Here is a 19,131-nt window from a genome sequence, read left to right as displayed (position 1 = left end):
CGGCATTACTGCTGCAATAATAGTATCTGCAATAAAGTATCTGGCAATAATCTTCAATTGAGAGGTGATTTTTGCCAGTGTAACGCTGCCGAAGTCACTTGCTCCGCAGAGAGCCACTCAAAGATCAACATCTACCCTCGCTGGCAGACTCTCGCCTTTATGGACTTCGAAATGTGCAATTTCTGCTCGGCTGTCGAGTTTTACGATTTTTCCATAGGTCCCAATATGCCGGGCATCTGTCTGGTAGGGGTTATTTGGTTATATCGATGGTAGGCCCGATTCTAGACGCAGTCCACTTAGGAATTCCACGGACAGACCACATGGAGTCTCTAGCATTTTGCCACTTCAGTTTTTCCTCTAGTTTTCCTAGTTGCACTGGGGAAATGTGAAAATGTGTTCCCTTAGCACAATTGTTGCTCTCCCCTGGCTGCAATTTTTAATATGTGTGTTTTTTTTTCTGTTTTTGCCTTTGATGCTCTCGAGTTTCCCCTAATGTGGCTGGAATATGTCGCCTGGCCATCGCTCTTATTATGGCCTTCTATTTTCGGCCCAGCATTGATGACAATTTTCCCATTTGCCGCGAAGTCAAAAGGGAAATGTTGCGAATTTTCTAGGACAGTTGAAGTGAGGCTCTAAGCAAAAGTTTGCCTTGAGCTAGGAGCTATTAGAGAATATATGAAATCATTTTGAATCGTGACATACATATGCACTGGCAACTGCTTCATCGTATAATGATTTTTGTATTTTTTTCCCATGGCATTTCGAAAGATTAATTCTCCCACCGCCGCTGTGCGAAGGTGAGTTCTCAGGGTGCCACCCGAAAACCGTCTCATAAATGTTTCCTGACAGTGAACATCATCGACTCGAGGAGCAACCCAACCACAGACAACACTCGGCGCACAAACTCAAACTTTGACACTGATGGAACAACACGGGGAGAGGGGGACACGGGGGGGACTACTAAACGCGGGGCTCACCTCAGATGCTATATGGCATGCTCGTCGTATGCTATGTGCCACATCAAGTTGGCTCATATGCTAGATGGGTCTTCTTCTATTTCTGCTATCGGAACTCATCAAATATGCACGACGAGACCAAGACAAAACGTTCGCTCACGGATGGAAAATGGGAATGGGTATGGGTATGGGTATGATGGGTATGGAAAAGGGACTGGGAATCATGGACATCATGGAAATCATGGGCTCGGCGGAGCGCTGGCGATGATAATTTGATCATGCGAAAAGCGCACGCAAAAGAAAAACATGCGCAGGTACAACAACAAAGTCGTTGCAGTTGTTGCAGTCGAGGAAAAGTGAGTTTTCCTCTGATCGCCGATCGGAGGATTCCAGGCGCATGGAGAGGGGGAGGTGGAGGGTGAGTAGCGAGTGGGTGATGGCAATATGGCAACCATATTTAAACACTGATCCCGTATGCGTGTGTGCGTGCGCGGGCGGGAGCGAGATGGGGTGAGAGTGCGAGGGAAAGGGAGAGATACAATGTTTTTATGCTGCTGCTGATGTCGCTGCACTGTGAGAAAATGAGAGAATTTGTATAAGCATAAACATGATACTAAAAAGTTAGTTAGACTAGAAAGAGAACTTCTTAGGATAATCTTTTATGCAGTTACAAGATATACAATAATTAATAATTAAAATATAATAATTATACAATAATTATTTTAAATCATTGTGGTAGCGTTTTTACCGATAGAAGTATTTTATTAGTAATATAAGAGAAAAATATTCTTAAGAATGCAGATGAATCTCCTTGCTAGGAGTCTATAACTTTACATATCGGTTAGAGAATTCGTTGGTATGAAAATTTCGAGTACTGTATATATATTTCTCTCGGTGCACGCTAAGAATGGGAATGGATGAAGAAGTGCGCGTATGGTAAATAAAAACCAAAACACGAGGAGGGATTCTCTGCGTCGGCAGAGGCAGCGGCAGCGGCAGAGGCATCGGCGGTGGCAGAGGAAAATGCAGACGGCGCGGAGTGTTTTGTTCTCGTTGAAGTTTTAGAATTTATTCCGTTTCGGGATGTCAATGCAGACGCACGCACTGCGCGAACTCAAGTGAACCGAACTACAGTGAAATATTTACCTGCGCTACCCGCCAACCGCCTTTGAATCTAAATCTGAATTTGAATTTATTTGGCCCGTTTATCAACTGACAGTTTGCCAAGTTAGCCATTTGTGGCACTCCCCTTTTTGTTGTGATTTCCGTTTACGGCCTTCCATTCGCGCCCCGTGCTGTGCGCATCTTTTGGCGCGTGCGCATGCGCAGCCAGTGAAAGTGCAAATGCATCGCAAATCAGAGCTCTGAATTGTGGGCGACTCTGCGCACATCGCATATCAACTCAACTCGAGTGGGGAAAAAACACTGCATACAGGATCTCAAGATGTTTGTCACTGTGGATAACACAAACACCTTCTTCTCAGGTAAAATGCTGATGACAGGAAAATTCGCATAGAATTAGGATAGAGACTAAGTCGCTCTATATATCATATATGTATTATATGATATATGTATTATAATAAATAAAGGTTTGAAAGTATGAGCAAAGGCGAAAGATGTTTTTGCACAGTCTAAAAACTGCAACCGTATGATGTTAAATGTATAATATTTATATATAACATTCGACTATTCTTCATAAGCACTTTGGCGAACTTAGCCGTTGTTAAATTCAAACCGCAATTCCAATTCCAATTGAATCCCACAGACAACCCGTATTACTTTTGCAATGACACCAAATCGCCGCGCACCCCGGACTCGCAGTCCTCCAGCCGGGGATTCTCGATCTTCAAGCGGCGCAACTCGAAGGGCAGCAGCCCCCGGCCGCTGGTGATGACCAATCCGGAACAGATGCGACTGATCACATCCGCCAATCTGGACACCACGGCCACCATGGCATTGGGAAGTCCGCGGGGCAGCTTCAACTCCCTCGCCGGCTATCCGCAAGTGAGTAGCGATTTAATGGAGCATACTGCGATCCGGATTTGCGATTTCGGAATATGGATTCTGATTTATCTGGCTGAATCTGCCACTTCCTGTGGATGTCGAGTGGGCCCTTCTAATGTGCCGCCCTCTTCCGTTTCGCGTTTTTTTTTTTTGCAGCACGCGATTGAACTGCAGACGATGAACATGTACCGGCAGCGATCTTCGAATTCGCACTCGGAGTTCCGGGAACGCCTGAATTCGTGCAACGAGACCCACAGCTCCCAGTGTCCCGGAGGAGGAGGAGGAGGTACATCCGTAGCTGGGGATCACGACGAGGTCTTCAATCCGCTGACATCGCCAACAAGGTGAGCAATCCCCAGCATCGAGCATTTAATGGGGGGTGATGAGGTGCTGACAGGATGCGATTGCAGCTGTTGACAGTTTCGTACCGCCCTCTTTTCCGCCCGTGCTAATCGTGCGCCCTATCTTTTCTCCCCCCTCTCCCCACCACCCCTTCTCATTGCGACCGATCTTCAGTAGCAAATCCCATCGACATCACACCCTGCCAAGTGGCGGAGCTCGTCGCCATTCCCTGGGAAACTGGGCCCAACATCAGCATCAGCATCAGCATCAACAGCAGCATCAGCATCAAAACTCTGGAGCAATGGGACTGGGCTCCCCGGATGAGGTGCCCAGCATGATGGCGCCCCGTCCGCCGCTCCTTTCGCCAAACAAATTCCGCGGCAGCTCCCATCGACGAAGAGGTGAGTTGACATTCCACGACACTTGCATTTCCCATCTGCTCAGTATGCTCAGTATGCCACGGGGCAATCGCGAATTCCTATGCTAATCTGGGCTCAATAAGCACAAGAAATCCATGTAAATGGAAATCGTTTAGCAAGGTGATGTGCTCATATCACAGAACAGTCGATAGGTGACTGCAAACAATTGTGGTCAACTGCAATTAATTGGTTATTGCGGTTATATCTCCAAGGGGAAAATATACAAGAATTTATGAACTTATTCTTAGGACATGTTCAGTAAATGCTTTCCAGCCTATTTGAGCATCTTTTCTACGTGGCTATCTATTTTTAACTGGTCCGAAATTTATTCTTATTATATTAATACCTTTCCTTAAGTCGAATATACTCCTGGAGTTACTTCAACTTGCCACTCTTGTTCTGCCGCAGCATTGACAAAGACAAAGTGCTTGCAAATTGCATTCCCTGCCCTCGTTTCGCGTTCGCATTTCTGCACTTTGGCGGCTGTCAGGCGTGCACTCCCCTCAGCCTCCTCCTCCTCCCCCTTGCCACTCCATTTCCCTGCCCCAAAAGTCCACCCTTCTGGGGCTTTCCCCCCGCTGACTCCTCCAGCGGCCTTTAACTCGAAGCTTTGCATCACGTTTGCATATTAAGCGCAACTGCCAGCTCTTCAGTATATTTTTTTCCCCATTTTTTGCCTGGCAGGCGCCATGTATCTGGGTCCACTCCCCAACCCCCGCGGCTCGCCCTCACATTTAAACCACGTTAACAACATTGCAATGTTTACGCAAGTGATAATTGTAATAGTATTTTGTCGCCAGAGCGACGCCAATCTTTGTTGTGGCATTGTTTTTCGCTGGCAGTGGAGCTTCTGTTTGCCTTCGATTTTGTGGCGTAATGGGGGGATCGCATATAGCCGATCGAGCATATATACAGTAGTATATATATAAATATATATATATATAGTAGCTGATTGTTGGCAACGCGCCTTCCTGGCTGACTGACATTTTGCGGCTGGCCTGACATTGACAGTCCTCCGTGTGATGGATGCCCGTAAAGTGGGCAGTTGCATGCCAGATGGATGAAGTGCCTCCTGGCTGACTCGCATGTCCAGCAAAAGTCTCCGTCTTTATGGTTTATGAGTCGCTCAGGACTTCTCTGCACGATCATTGTGTATTCATCATAAGCGTTTTCAAGGTTCGCCTTCGCGACATTGGGATATGATAAACAATCCTGAGAGTTGATTTAAAGCACTTCGTGTGACGGCTAAATCCAGCACGATTTTCGCGTCTCAACAGAGATCAGAGATAAGTACTAGAGGAATTATTGTGTTGGATGTTTCATTGGGAAACTCAGAACATTTTACTGTTGGGCTTAAGTCTTAAGTTCGATATGCGAAATATAATAGTTCAAGTAGAACACTTTAATTAGAAGTAAGCCATTCAAGTTTTTGCTATTAAAACAACGTATTCTTTCCCTTATTGTTATTATCATCAATTGTAATAACGGTTGCAAATAATCACCCACCATATGCGACACACTTATCGCTATGCTCACTGGCAATCCATTCGAATGTTTCGCCATATGCAGGAAACTAGGCAATTCGCCTCAATCGGCAATTAACCCACAACACCCACGAACAATTCATTTCTAACACCTCAATTTATGGCAGAGTAAAAACAAAGCGAACTGAAATATCTCTGCCATATTTGCGAGTGTCCCACTGCAGTTGGCAGTTCGATTGGCATAAGTTATACGCACTTCCGCTCCTTCAATAACAATGGCCATTGCATTTTGTTATTATGCTGCTGGCAACGGGGCGGATGGGCAACATGGACAACATGGGCGATATTGAATGGCAAACGCAAACGAATCGCTTGACGGGGGCGGTGGGTGTGGCCGCATGACGAGCATAAATTGAAGAACTGCACATCCAATAAGGCACATCCAACTGGCTGGAACGGAACAGCACATAATTGATGAGCGGACTCCAACTCCCCAGCACATATATGTACATATATGTATGTACATATAGTACCTATGTGCTTCAAACGTGTTAATGGCACGGAAGCGAGAAAAACGGGGAGTTGGGTGGCCAAGCCAACTGCTTTGCATATGGCGCGTGCCAACCAAAACGATTGGCCAAATTTGGCCCTCCTTCGTCCGTACCGAGAAATTGGCAGCACCAAACTGTGAATACATCAAAGCCGCTGGGCTGTTTACGCTGCCCATGTTTCCTCTTTGGCTTTTCCAATCAAAAGCGCTTCGGAGTCAATAAAACTATGGCTGCCGTGGAGTGGAACACAAGAAGTGGCCAGCAATGTGCCATTTATCAATTTTACACTGTTTTAATTGCGCTCCAGTCGGAGCTGCGGAATGTAGCAGGTGATTTGGGGTCAGCAATGCACGCATTCAGCATCCAAGACAGATGTAGTGCATTCTGCTCTTTTCCGATTTACCCCTTGTTCAACCCCAAAACGTCTGGCTTCTGTTTTCAATTCTCGGAACATCTGCTCATCAGATTACGCAGAGTGTGCTGCCACATCCATAGCCACATCCACCATCTTAAATGGGGGTTCAATACACTTCACTTGTAGACTCTATCTTGGGGGTACCTCTTTCCTTCCTCGTCGCGCATATCAAACAGCCCGAAAAAAAGAGACAGCAGCCCAAAACCCAAAACCCAAGACCCAAAATCCTATCGAGGAACTTAAGTGTCTTCCTTGGCGGCGGAGTCCAACACCTGTTGCATTCATAAATACCGAGCTGAGATTTGAGCAGAATTAACATAATTTTTGGTAGGATAATAATGCCTACTCCCACCAAAAACAAATTCAACTACAAGAAACATATTTAACAATATTTTGCTCACGTTTCCATTCGGTGTTTTCCCTTTTTTTCCTGTTTGAAGCCTGTCTTTGTGGCAACTATTTAATATATTAGGCGGGGATAACGAGGATCAAAAGCCATACATTGACTATGATTACAATCTCCCTAACACCTTGAAATATATTTCGTTTGTTTAAGAATTTTCCCAAGTATGTAAATGCTTATGTTTTATTGCAATGCAAGTACCTTAAAGTTGAGTTGCCATTTCCCCTTTAAGATTTATGCCCACTTAACCTGCCAGAAATCAATCTCAGCTTGCCATCTTTGCTTAGCCATTTACGAAAATATATTTCTCGGCACATTAAGTTTTATTATGATTTCTTATTTTATTGCTGTTATGGCTGCCCTTGTGTGGAGTTTCTGCTGCCGCCATTTAAATGGCAGTAAATAAAAATTTCATATTTTTTTTATATATATGTTTACAAGTTTTCTGCCCCCAATGGATTCCTAACTGTTTGCTGTTTGGTGGGCCTTCCATAAAGGGCGAACTCCCTCCACGGGAGTTGGCGAAAAACAATTGGAGATCTGTTGATCGCTTAAAATGCCATAACTCCGTTTATAGCTCTGCGCTTGGTGGGGTAAGGGGAAAGGGGGGGAGGGGTATCTGCGGGGATCAAAGGCTTATTAAAAATGGACAATGCGTTGATTAAACGTCACGGGCACGTACAAAAACAACAGCGACGACGGACGGCGCGTTGACTTTTATTATTTTATAATCTCCCAATGCATTGTGCTTACCCCAGGCGAGAAAGAGAGGGTGGGCTCTCAGCGAAAGAGAGAGAGCTAATTGATATTCTTGGCATTCGATAAAAGCGGTAGAAGGCCCAAAGCCAAGTCGAAAGCCGAGCTTTTGCCAGTCGAAGTTGAAGGACTGTGGCAACTTGACGCTCCAAGCGTCGCGCATGCGCAGTAGCAAAACCAAAAAAAAAATCCAGAATAAATTCAGAATAAGTCCAGAGACTGCAGTGTTGTGTTGATACTCGTATATTATAGCCAAAAAACCTCTTGATTATGATCTAAGTTCTGTGCCGTGTCGTGCTGAGGTTTTGGAATTAATAACAACATGTTGCTGAAAGTGGAAAATATCGAAATGGAGACGTTCTGTTGCGGTGAGTAGTGGTTTTTATCTCCATCATAGACACCGAAACTCAATTACGCAACCAGGGCAGGAAAGTCGAAGAACTCCGGAGAGCGGGTTCTTCAAAGTGCCAGCACTTAAAATTCAGGCAGTGAACTCCATTGCAACGAGTGATTTAAAATAGGTGGAAGGGTTCTAACTGCTGCATGGTAATTGAAGGATCTTATAGAGTATGCGATTTAAAAATGGGGATAAATCTTGTGTATGGTAATTGCAGGACCTTTCAGAATAAGCAATTTCCTGCCCCCTTTATACTGATTTTACTTTTGGTAATCCAAACTCAACGGGGGGGCACGTGCACCAAAAAAAAAAGATGAGGGACACGGCTTCAAAAATAGAGCACAGATCGAGTTTCCGCTTAAAACAGTCTAGACTTCAGACGTTCTCTTTTTTCCGCTGCTGCTCCCCTATTTTCTAATTAATATCACAAAAAGAAGGGCAGGAAAATGGAAAGCCAGACATAAAAACCGTAATTTTAGGGGGGAAAACCCGGGGCAGCTGCTACCCCAAAAAAACGCAGATGTGCTGGGGAGTAGCGCGTGCCCTTCGTCGACTAGGCTTCAAAATAATGCTCATATTTCTGGATGTGGATGTGGATGGGATGTGCCTCCTTTGCCCAGGCTCGTTTAAAAATAGCAAATAAGCAAACAGCAATTATAAACTCAATTGAAAGGGCTGTGCGTGATGTTAATGCTGAGCAACAGTCGCGGATCGCCAGCGGTTGATGGGGCAGAGGAAGAAAGGGGGCGGCAGAAGGCAGAAGGGCAGCAGGTGCCGCTCCACAGCAGCAAAAATGCAACTGCAACTGCAACTGCAACTGCAAATACAAACACAAACACAGGCACATGCCCTCGCCAGACAACAATAACAATAACAACAGCCTGCGCAGAAAGTAACGTACAACTCGCAGTTGGCGCAAAAATAACAACGCGCAGGCGCAGAGGACGCCAAACAAACTTACTGGAGAAAATTATCCAAATGATCCTAATACTTATGCACATTTCCTAGAAATACATACAAAACTAATAATAAGTTGTTTGCACTACTGCGCAAATGAACATCTTTGAAATTTACGTAAAATTATTTTAGAGTTACAATTTGGTTTTTGTAAATATTTTTTTTAATTTGAAATATGAGTTATATATTTTGCAATTTAGCATTTATCATTTCATTTATGTTTACATTTTCTGCTGCGAATATTATTGCACATCATCGGTAGTTTCTCTCAGTGTGCAGCATGGCAGCGACTGCGACTGCGACTGCGACTGCGACACGCACCGGAAATCCCTCATAGAAGGCTGTTTAAGTGTGCGTGCGACTGCGACAGGCGAAGCTTGCAGCATAAATTGCATGCAGGAAACAACAAAAACACATATGGAGATGCTAGCTCTCTCTCTCACTGTCTCTCTCGCTCTCTCTCGCTCACTCCCTCGCTCTTGTTTATTAAACGGAAACGAAAAATTTGACTTGATTATTGTCAAGTTATCATCGTGGTTGTTTCGTTTTTTTTTTCACTTTTTCCCGCTTAATTTTGTACGCTTGCCATAAAAAAAAGCGTTCTTGTTTACACTAAGCTGCAAAATGCGGGCCGTAGCTATTGCTTTTAGTGGTTTGATTTATTCGAGGTTTTTACTCACGACTATTAGCCTTCAAGTAATTCGTAATTCCCATTTAAGGAATGCTTTTTTATGTATTTTTTATAGTTTGTTGCTCAGTAACATGCATTTGGCAAGTATCTACCAATTCTAGAAAACCCATCCAGCAGGGAAAACATTTCCCTGAACATTTCTCGTGAAAATCCTCCCCCAGCACAGCAAAGAGTTACCCATCACATTCAGATGGAATGATATGTGTGTGCATTGTTTTAAATTGGCCAACAAAATATTTATGACTGTATTAGGAGCGCCTCCTTCTGATGGCTGAAATGTTGCTTGGGAAATTTATGGAGACATTTATTGGCAGCCAGAATGCATAGATCAGTGGAATCGCTGGCGCAGTGACATAAATACCACCCCATTTCCCCGCCACCCACCGAAATGCATCGAATAAATAAGAAACGTAAAAAATAACACCAAACACCTCGAGAGCAAAGCATTTGAATCGTGTTTGATGGAGTGTTTGACAAAGTTGTCGCTTTTCCAACTGGGGCGGGCATTAATCAACTTGAGTCGCGGAACTTGGAGATGATGGCTGGAATTTTCCCCTTTATAAGACCACAAATGTTGAGTTTAACACGAATTATGAGAATTGTAATATTTTCGTTGAAAAATTACACTTTTCTACGCTGCGAGCTCATCTTGACGAATGAGGCGAGACACTTGACACCTGCTGCACAATTACTCAATGCCCTAATACCACGAATCCCTCGGATCTATGTAGATCTAGATCTATATTTATAGAATGGACTTACGAAAATAAAAAAGAGTTGCCGCCCATTGTTGTTTTAACGGAATTATGGAGGCACATAATACCCACATGTGTGTGGGTGTGGGAGTCGTCGATATATGCTCACTCCTATGCATGCACTCTATATGTCTGACATTCCCCATCCAAGTCGGTCGAAGTCAGTACAAGTCTGTCCAAGGCAGCCAGCACAGGCCCTTTTATGACAGCGACAGCGCGGAATAACAAAACATTAATGTCAGAAACGTCAGAAATAACATCAGATATGAGGAACTTTTACCAGGGACCTCCCAGTTGTTTACAATTCAGTAAAAACTGCATTAAAATGCCTAATGCCTCTTTGAACTTGGCTTAAGTCAAGGCCTCTCCATCGATCGGCGTTTGGCGATCCAACTAAATGCATTTTATGCCTCGTACTTGATTGCCATTCACATTTATGAACTTCCCTTCTGCGATGGAGTTCGACTTCCTTTGGGAATATTTCACTTGATCGCGCGATTTGATTGCCGTCTCCTATTTCGCATTTCCATATCTAGAGTTTATAACTCCCTGCCTGGAAGTCCATATACTGGCCCTTTTCGAGGTTGGGGAGGGGGGTGGGGAATATGCATGTGCTTCATTTTCCATGACGCGGCACGCAGCGTGAAAATGCTGCACCCCATCCGCGGAATTTTCCCCCGCCACTCGGCCTGCTTTAGTATTTGTTTTCCTTATGTTTATGGCTTGGAAAACGGTTCGATGCCTCATTTTTCTTGTAGCTGCTGTAGCTGCTGTAGTTTTTGCCGTTTCGCTATTTAGGGCTGAAAGTGAAATTTCGAAATGTTGTTTATGTTTGCTTTTAGCGGGAAATTCCTCGCTGGTTTCAGCGGTTGGAGTTGCGTGAAAGGGAGCTGGGGAAAAGCCCTGTGCGATGCACTACTTTATGATGTGTTCTTAAATGTTTTCATTATTAGACGTTTCAATGAGAATATAAATTCTTCATTTACTAGGTCATCCAGAGACTCCATTGAGTCTTGCCAGAATATAGTTCAATTAATGGCGACTTAGTTAAAATATTCATATTTGGCCGCAAGATCTAACAAACTTAAGGTTTCAAGAACTATCAGCAGTAATATCATTATCTGAGCTATCACCAATAAATTCCTGACCGCATCTTTCACTTAATTGGAGCATTCATGGAGCGCAGAAGCACAAGGCTGTCATTAATCCAAACATCACTCCATCCACTGACCTCTCTCGAACCCGAAACAAAAACACAGATTGCCTCCAGAATTGAGAGGCAAATGCAGGCACATTCAGAGACCGAGTGCCAAATCAAATGCAATGTCATTTATAATCGTTGGGACTGACCATCTCCATTGCCCATGCCCATTCGCAGTTCACATTTGGAATTTTCCCCCCGGTGTCCAGCTGTCAGAAATTCTCACACTTTGCGGCAGGGAAACTGAGAGACAATGAGAACAGCAATTTCCATTTAACGATTTGGGGGGTTTGGGGGGGGTGTCTGGCGGAAAATGGCTGGACATGGCACCGAAACTAGAACTAAAACAATTTAAATCACTTATGATTTATGCGTAGTGCGAACCGAATCTAAATTAATACAAATCTCTGCGAGAACGGCGAGTTCTCTTGGGGATTCCGGAATTTAGGTTACTCGGGGAGCGAAGGCGGGACTCTCAACTTTTGTGAGAAAGTGAGAAAGGATTTATCTTGGCTTGGTTGGACAGATCCGATGAAATGAATGGCCAAGCACTATATGCTGTATGTGTAAAAAACGAAGACACGAAACGAAACGCTGCAATCTCATAAGGAAGTCGACAATTAACCAAATCCAAGTGGTAAACTGGCCTCAAATTAAAAGATATATGCGCATAATTAAGTTACAGTTGACATAATTAAATGATAATTGTTATGGCTGTATGGTATGCATCCACCACACACACACATCATGGCATTTTGAGTTATTCGCTGTTTGTTTGACTCTCGAGGGGAAGGGGTTAATTTGTGTGTCGTCCGGTGTCCCCTGGCCCCCAAAAAATGCCCCCTCCTTTAACCCATTGCGTTCGTGGCTGCAGTCCATTTAATCCCGCATTTATATTTCTCTGTTCGCCTTTCGTTGATTTATGTCTCTTGCTAAAATAAAAACACAAATAAAAAAAGCACACAAACACACACACACAAAAATGTCACCATCGGCGGTTGGCATTTATTCAAATTGTCATCCCCCGAAAATTGTTTCTCTGCATTTTACCACTCGCCCTCCACACATCATCATAAAAATCAAGCGATCTTGTGCTAAGTTCACTATAAGAACATTTTTGATGAATTATTGGGGAATACATGGGGGCTCATCTCTTAGGCAGCCACTTGGAAATGAACTTGATGGCATTTCAGAGAAAAGCGGTTGTTGTTTCTCTGTTGTTTGCTAAATTATATAGTACATTTGATGGTATAAAACGTTATGTCCCAAAAACAAAGCAATTTCATTTTATAACCATTCGTTTGGTATTTTCTTAGATATTGCTTCTGTGCTTAGAGTTGTTACTATAGTGACTTGAGCCGCCATAAGCCCATGAAGATTCAGTTTAATGTACTAGATGACTGAATCCAACTGTTTGGAACCAGATTCCCAAACTGCCCACTGTCAGACCGCGAAGCGTTAGTTTTAATCCATTAATTAAAGTAGCAATCCTAGGCAGCAGCTTAATTTGCGGTGAAACCACAGCGCCACATTTGTGGTTCGGGCAGTTCCATTCGACGACAATTAGCGCAATGTACGAGTCGCTTCGCCGCGCTTGACAATCGAAAACGTTGTGTTTTCAATGAAGTCTTGAGCAAAATTCAAAACGAACAAATCGAAATCGAAGTGGCAGTGAAAGTTGAAGCTGAAATGCCAACGAAGGGCAGTTGTCGCCTCTTTAGCTGCGTTTCGGGGCAGCGAAGGCCGTCCAAGGAGGAGGATTATGTGGACATGGAGATGAGTGAGTTCCGTAAGCATCTTGCATCTCGTATCTCTGTCGGGATGCAGCTGCGCGATACGAGGTCCATTAAATTGTGATCGATCACAGCCGAAAAGCGCGAGTGTATTTGCAAATTGCAAATACGCAGCGAAACTCAACAGAGCCGATGAACAAAGGGAGCATTTTGTCTTCCCCAAAATGGAGATGCGATTTAACAATTACCAGATGTTCCCTCACTCTCAGTTATTCCGGAATCACATATATAGTCCACGGGGCAACTCAATGTCAGACTGCGCTTTTCCATTCCTTTACCTCGCTACTCGATGCTCACTGCAATTTTCAACAGCCGCGCTGCTGTCGCAAAACTGTCGTCTGCCATGTAATTGAGAAATAAATTTCAATGCAGCGACAGCCTCCTGCTTCTCCTGTTCCTTCACTTTAGTCACAAAATCAAAGTTTGCAAACTGAAATGAAACAAAAGCCATTAAGGCCAAAGTCGGCGGAGCAGCGAGGCCGTGCAGGATCAACAACTCAGAACGAAAGTTGGCCACGTTTACTGCAAATCAAATATATCTAAAATTTATAAAATCTAATATTGAACTTTTTTTTAATAATATTAGCACTTCCGAATTTAGAATTGGTTTAGAATTAATGCTGTGAAGGCAAATCCTTATAATAATTTAATACTTAAAATTGTCCAACATTTTTCTCTGTGCCTGCGGGCAGGATAAACTTTTATTCGGTCACAGTAATTAATCATTGAAAAGGGCCAAAGCAAAGCTCTCGCAAACTACCCACAGTTCCACTTAATTATGTTGTCACTGGGTTCGTTTTTAGGGGGCATCAAATAAAATTTGACAATATTTTGCATATGAAAGGGAGGACTGAAATGAAACGAAGCAAAATACATCATCAGTGGCCCCTCGTATTTTTGTTTTCTTCCACGCCATATACCATCGAGCGCAGAGTGGAGCTCCCGATCCAGTTCCAGTTCCTTTGCCTCATAATGAGCACCAGCTGCAGTTTAGGGAACACATACATAAGACATCAGCAATCATCGGGCAGGAAAAACAGAGAAACCGAGCAGCAAAGTGTACTGGGCGACAGGAGGAAAGAGCAAAATACAGATAGAGATACTTCTGCTGACGTCGCCGCCAGTCGTGGGTGTCAAGAAGTTCAGATTCTGGCAAATGCAACAGTGGATTTCGGTTTGGCCAGGAGATAGCATCGCCACGTCCTCCTCTTTCCATGTGCGTGTGTGTTTGTGTGTGTGTGTGTGTGTGTGCAACATCATCGCTTGGTTTCTTGTAAGTTTCGCTGCGAGGAGATTTATTTAAATGCGCTAAACGTGACTGAATTTATGGGGCAACCTGAAACTGAAGTAGGGAAAATGTCGCTGGGACAACAACTGATTAGTCCGGCCTAATTTATTTGGCTAAAACGGGCGGACAGGAGAATATGCCCCCCTCGCGTAATTTATCTTGTTTTATTTAGTTTCATCTGAAGATCTCTTGTTTTCCTTCCACTAAATCCAAATCCACCTATGCATCTTCGACCAGTCGCCAAGAGATTGTCACTGCGGATTGTCGGTGTGTGGAAAGTGCGTTGGATTCCTGGCATTATTTCGGAATGCTTTAAGATTCATGAATGATTACATGTTTACTTTGGAACTACAGATTGTGAGTGAATATGTTGAGAAGCTGACGAAACATTGAATATTTAGGTGATGGTTGATAGTAATGATTTTACTTTAGTTCACAAAGTTGTAGTGTTTTCTACTTCTGCTTCGGCCTCCTCAAGCAAAACCACTTTTACAAACCTGCTGCGCTGAGATAAGAAACATTTTTGATCCACGTGACACAGTGCCTCACTTGGGTATGCCCTCACTTTCCCATTGAGTCCTTGACTATCGCACATTTGGAGAAGAGCGGCGCTTGAAGGGGCCAAGAAGTCAAATTTCCCGAAGCGCAGTCAAATGAAAGTGTTCCGGGAGTAGGGAGTAGGGTCTGTTTGAAGAGGTCACAAATCAAGTTGGTCAAATCCTAAGTAAGCACATTATTTATCACAGACACAGACATTCTGTGTAAATATGCGTATGTGTTTTCGTCTATGGGAATGGAGATTATTCAGGGGTCGCCTTGGGCCACTGCTTTCTTATCAGCAACTCCTCTAAGGCGGAGTCAATTGAGTTTTCAAATCATTTTCACTGACCGTCCCACGATCTTTTCGCTCATTTTGCAGACAACTGCGGCAACGTGAACAACACGAGTGGATCGAGTGCATCCGGATTCCTGGGCTCACTCGGCTACAACATGGACGACATCCTGATCATCACCGCCAAGCACAGCGAGCGCGCCTATTTAAGGGCCACTTTCCTGAAGAACCACTTCGACAAGATCACCAAACAGCGCGGACGGAAACCATTCAAGTGAGTTTGAAGATCTTAAATAAATCTATAATAATAGATATTGAAAGCATTGCAAATTGCTATATAGAAAAATGTCTTTGTTTGACCAACTAACGTATTTGGCCTCTTTTTTTCGTTTTCAGTTTTCTGCACATCAAAATTGACGATGGTCCCTTCAGCGAGGAGATTGCCCACAAGTACCAGAACACAGCATTGCAGATTGTGATCCTCTGCCCCGCCCTGCTGGCCCTCCCACACAGCTTCCTGATGACCCAGCTATCGGCCATCATCCGCGTGGAGAAGGTCCTGGCCATTTTGCTGGATGTGAGCGAGGATAAGGTGAAGGAGATGCACAAGTCGGCGCTGCCCAGTTACTACAAGTGGCGGCGGTGTGTGGTGCGCGACAATGACCAGGTGCAGATCAGCAATATCCTGGGCATAGCCACCGATATCCTGGGACGTGCTCTGTGCCAGCGTCCGCCGTGCCAGGATAGCTCTGGCGGAGGAGGCGGTGGTCTCTCGCGCAGCTTCTCCAGCTGCACCGAGGGATTCACTGTGCTGCCCAAGAAGGTGAAGCTGGGCCAGAACAAGGTGGTCGCTCTGCTGGCGGAACCGCTGGAGAAGAACGACACCCTGAAGCTCCTGGTGGAAAAGTCCGGTGAGCTGATCGAGCTGCGCAACTTCAAGTGCCGCAATCCCTACACCCTGCAGTTCAATATACCGGAGGCCTGCATGGAGATCTCCACCATGATCGAGATCCGCATCGAGAAGAACAACAAGAGCCTGGGTGCCAGGCCCATCAAGTGCGAGAGTCGTCTGCGCGAACTGGAGCAGCTGCTGCGGATCGAGGACTCCCCCATTGAGTTCATGTGCCATGCCCTCGGAATTGGGCCCGTGGAGCGGGATGCCCTCGATCAGCACTTGCTGCAGTGCTTCCAGCGCAACATGCCGCCCAACTTCCACCTGCTGAGTGGTCCCAGCGAGCGCCAGCCACACTTCTTCACCCGGCTGGAGTCCAGTCCCGAGGAGTACCCCACATTGCTGCACTTCGCCGCCAGATGGGGCCTGAATCGCCTCTGCATCCAGCTGATGGAGTGTCCAGGTGGCGACACCGCCTGCGGTGTAAGAAACTGCGCCGGACGCACGCCGGCCGAGTTGGCCGAGCAGGAGGGCCATCACAAGTTGGCCCAGAACATCGTCAGCTTCGCAGAGTTCCACGAACTGACCACCATGTACCACTACTTCAAGGGAGTGACTCCGCCAGGCGAGAGCTGCCCCAAGCCCAGTGCCAATGTGGTGATTGAAGCCAATCCGGTCAAGGCCGGAAAGAGCAGCAAGCCTCCGAAGGAACTGCCCACGGCGGAGTACATGGAGATGTCCAGTGGATCGGAGCGGGAAAATACACCTGAAGTGAGGCCCAAAACGGAGACCCTTGCTATCTCGAATCTCAACTACATAAGTGTGGAAACCGAGGACGAAAACCTGCAGGCATCCGTGTGCGAAAAGAAGGTGGAATCTGAGAAGAAACTGCCCGAGGCTGGCAACCAGCCCGGCCCGGAAAAGACCACCAACGAATTGAGGATCAACGAGCCACCCTACTACCAGTCCAAGGAGCAGAACCAGCAGCCCAAGGAACTCCAGAACCAGAGCAAATCCCTGGACGAGGTGGATGCGGCGCCACTCTATCAGACCGACAAATTCAGCCAAGAGTGCTCGCAACTTTTGGAAAACCAACTGGGCAACGACTATGTGTTGCAGCCCTCCAATGTGCCGGTGGCCCAGGATGATGGCAACTACTTGTTCCAGCCCTCCAATCGGCCCGTGGAGGAGCCCCTCCGGATGAGCCGCTGCGCCAACAGACAGCCCGGCTATGGAACACTGAAGCGCAGCGCCAGCGACGCCTCCGCCGCCAGTCACACCAGGTCCAATGCCGACGATGAGCTGGCCGAGATTATGCACGACTTCAAGAACAACGTGCTCTCCATTCGGGATGTGGAAGTGCTGGTGGAGCGCTGGAAGCACCGCAACGATGTGCAGCAGAGCTTCCGGGAGAAGCAGGACCAGATCGACCAGCTGCGACGCGAGTACGAGCGCATCCAGGAGCAGGTGAAGTCACATCTAAAGCGCGAAACGCCCTTCGAGCGGATCAAGAAGTTCTTCTTGCGCTCCAAGACACCTGGCGGAAACGACAGTCTGCTGGACGAGACCAAGTCATCGATAGCCACCAGCTGCAGCTTCAAGTCCGCAGGTGGCGTGAGCTCCAGCGCAGCTGCAGGACGTCCCATCAGTTCACTGAGCCTGCAGAGCGTGTCCAGCTCGAGTTCATCATCCGGCCGACTGAGCACCGGCAGCAACTGCAGTGGTGCCTCGCTGGGCGATTCGGGCACGCACTCGGATCACGAGGATCGTCGCTTCCCCCACTGCCGGATGATGGACAACTACATGGTGCCGCCGACACCAAGGCCCGTCTTTACGCCCAGCTCAACGCCCGGCGATGAGCGTCATCAGATTGTCTTCCCCTCGCCCATGTCCAGTTGCCAGCGCTTGAACACACCCACCAGTCCCACGGGATCCGAGCACTACCAGATGTTCCCCTCGAACATACCGGTGTACGGCAGCCAGCCGCTGGTTGGATCGCAGAGCAGCAACTACCTGAACACCATCATGGAGGCCAAGGAGCAGGCGGAGACACAGCACTACCAAAACCAAAACGGAGTCACCCTGCAGCCCATCAAGCTCAACGAGCGATCGAACATCATCTACGGCAAGCTGACCAAGAGCAGCTCCGCCACCGGATGCAGCTCCTTCAAGCCCAAGCAGATCCCAGTCCCCTGTCCCCAGGTGGGCAGCATCGAGGTCCAGGCCGAGGTCTACCAGAATGTGGGTGACGTTGCACCCGAAAAGGAGTCCAAGGCAGAGGAGCAGGCGCCAAACTACATGAACTGCTAGGCCAGCCAAACGACACATATTGCAAGCGAAAGATTCGAAAGATTTTTTGACATATTGGTATTCATTCAATTTACAAGCGAGATTTGAACTTTGAACGGAATCGAAATCCTTAATATTTGCTTAGTCTGTAAGCTCATCCATTGCATACTAAATGAAAGGATAAAATGAGTATGAACTAGTTATCGGTATTCTAATTTTATGTTTAAGATATTCGAGCAAGTACCTTGGGCCTTTGAAGTTTTACACACTGAAATTTGACAGTGAAAACATCAGAGGTCTCAAGATCACTTCGGATTACTTGTATTATCTCTGTAGTCTTCGGTTTCAGCGACTAATTGTACATTTGTGAAACGATTGCAAGCAACCAAATCAACATATCGCTAGCGTTTAAGTGTAGATCCTAAGTCGATACCAACAAACCAAGCAGCTGACATATTAACGCGATTCATCCAAACTCCAGGAACCCCACATTTAGCGCTAAGAATCCCACCTCTGCCATGCCGTAAAGCATGAAAAACTCGTTCATTCTCCACTACCACCCAACCCCACCCCACAAAGTTAAACGCAATAAATTTTTTTATATATAAGCAAAGTCAGAGCTGGTTTCATTTGCCACGTGCGAAGGACGTGGTGTTTGGTGGCAGGACTTGTGGGCGGGCAAAGTGTCCGTGGCGAAGTGAAAATC

The 19,131-nt window shown here is 45.9% G+C and overlaps 1 protein-coding gene across 5 annotated transcripts in view; it reads left to right on the top strand.

Moving 5' to 3' along the window:
- The window catches only part of LOC120452421 (phosphoinositide 3-kinase adapter protein 1), a 31,996-nt gene extending 12,964 nt beyond the window's left edge, over window positions 1–19,032 (top strand). The window contains exons 1-6 of one of the 5 annotated variants that reach the window (XM_039636642.1): window positions 2,034–2,440; window positions 2,722–2,960; window positions 3,117–3,304; window positions 3,480–3,703; window positions 15,332–15,518; window positions 15,641–19,032. In XM_039636642.1, the coding sequence (XP_039492576.1) occupies window positions 2,401–2,440; window positions 2,722–2,960; window positions 3,117–3,304; window positions 3,480–3,703; window positions 15,332–15,518; window positions 15,641–18,446 (3,684 nt within the window). In that variant the 5' untranslated portion in view covers window positions 2,034–2,400 and the 3' untranslated portion in view covers window positions 18,447–19,032. Of the gene's footprint in view, window positions 1–2,033; window positions 2,441–2,721; window positions 2,961–3,116; window positions 3,305–3,476; window positions 3,704–7,575; window positions 7,699–12,985; window positions 13,112–15,331; window positions 15,519–15,640 lie in introns of those variants that run through there. The other 4 variants (XM_039636641.1, XM_039636643.2, XM_039636645.1 and 1 more) reach the window with 4 other exon arrangements.
- Window positions 19,033–19,131: the final 99 nt, after the last annotated feature.

The sequence above is a fragment of the Drosophila santomea genome, chromosome 3R (assembly GCF_016746245.2).
Source record: "Drosophila santomea strain STO CAGO 1482 chromosome 3R, Prin_Dsan_1.1, whole genome shotgun sequence".
Lineage (NCBI taxonomy): Eukaryota > Metazoa > Arthropoda > Insecta > Diptera > Drosophilidae > Drosophila > Drosophila santomea.
Note: the sequence above shows the minus strand (reverse complement) of the source record. Positions and strands in the feature narration are given on the sequence as shown.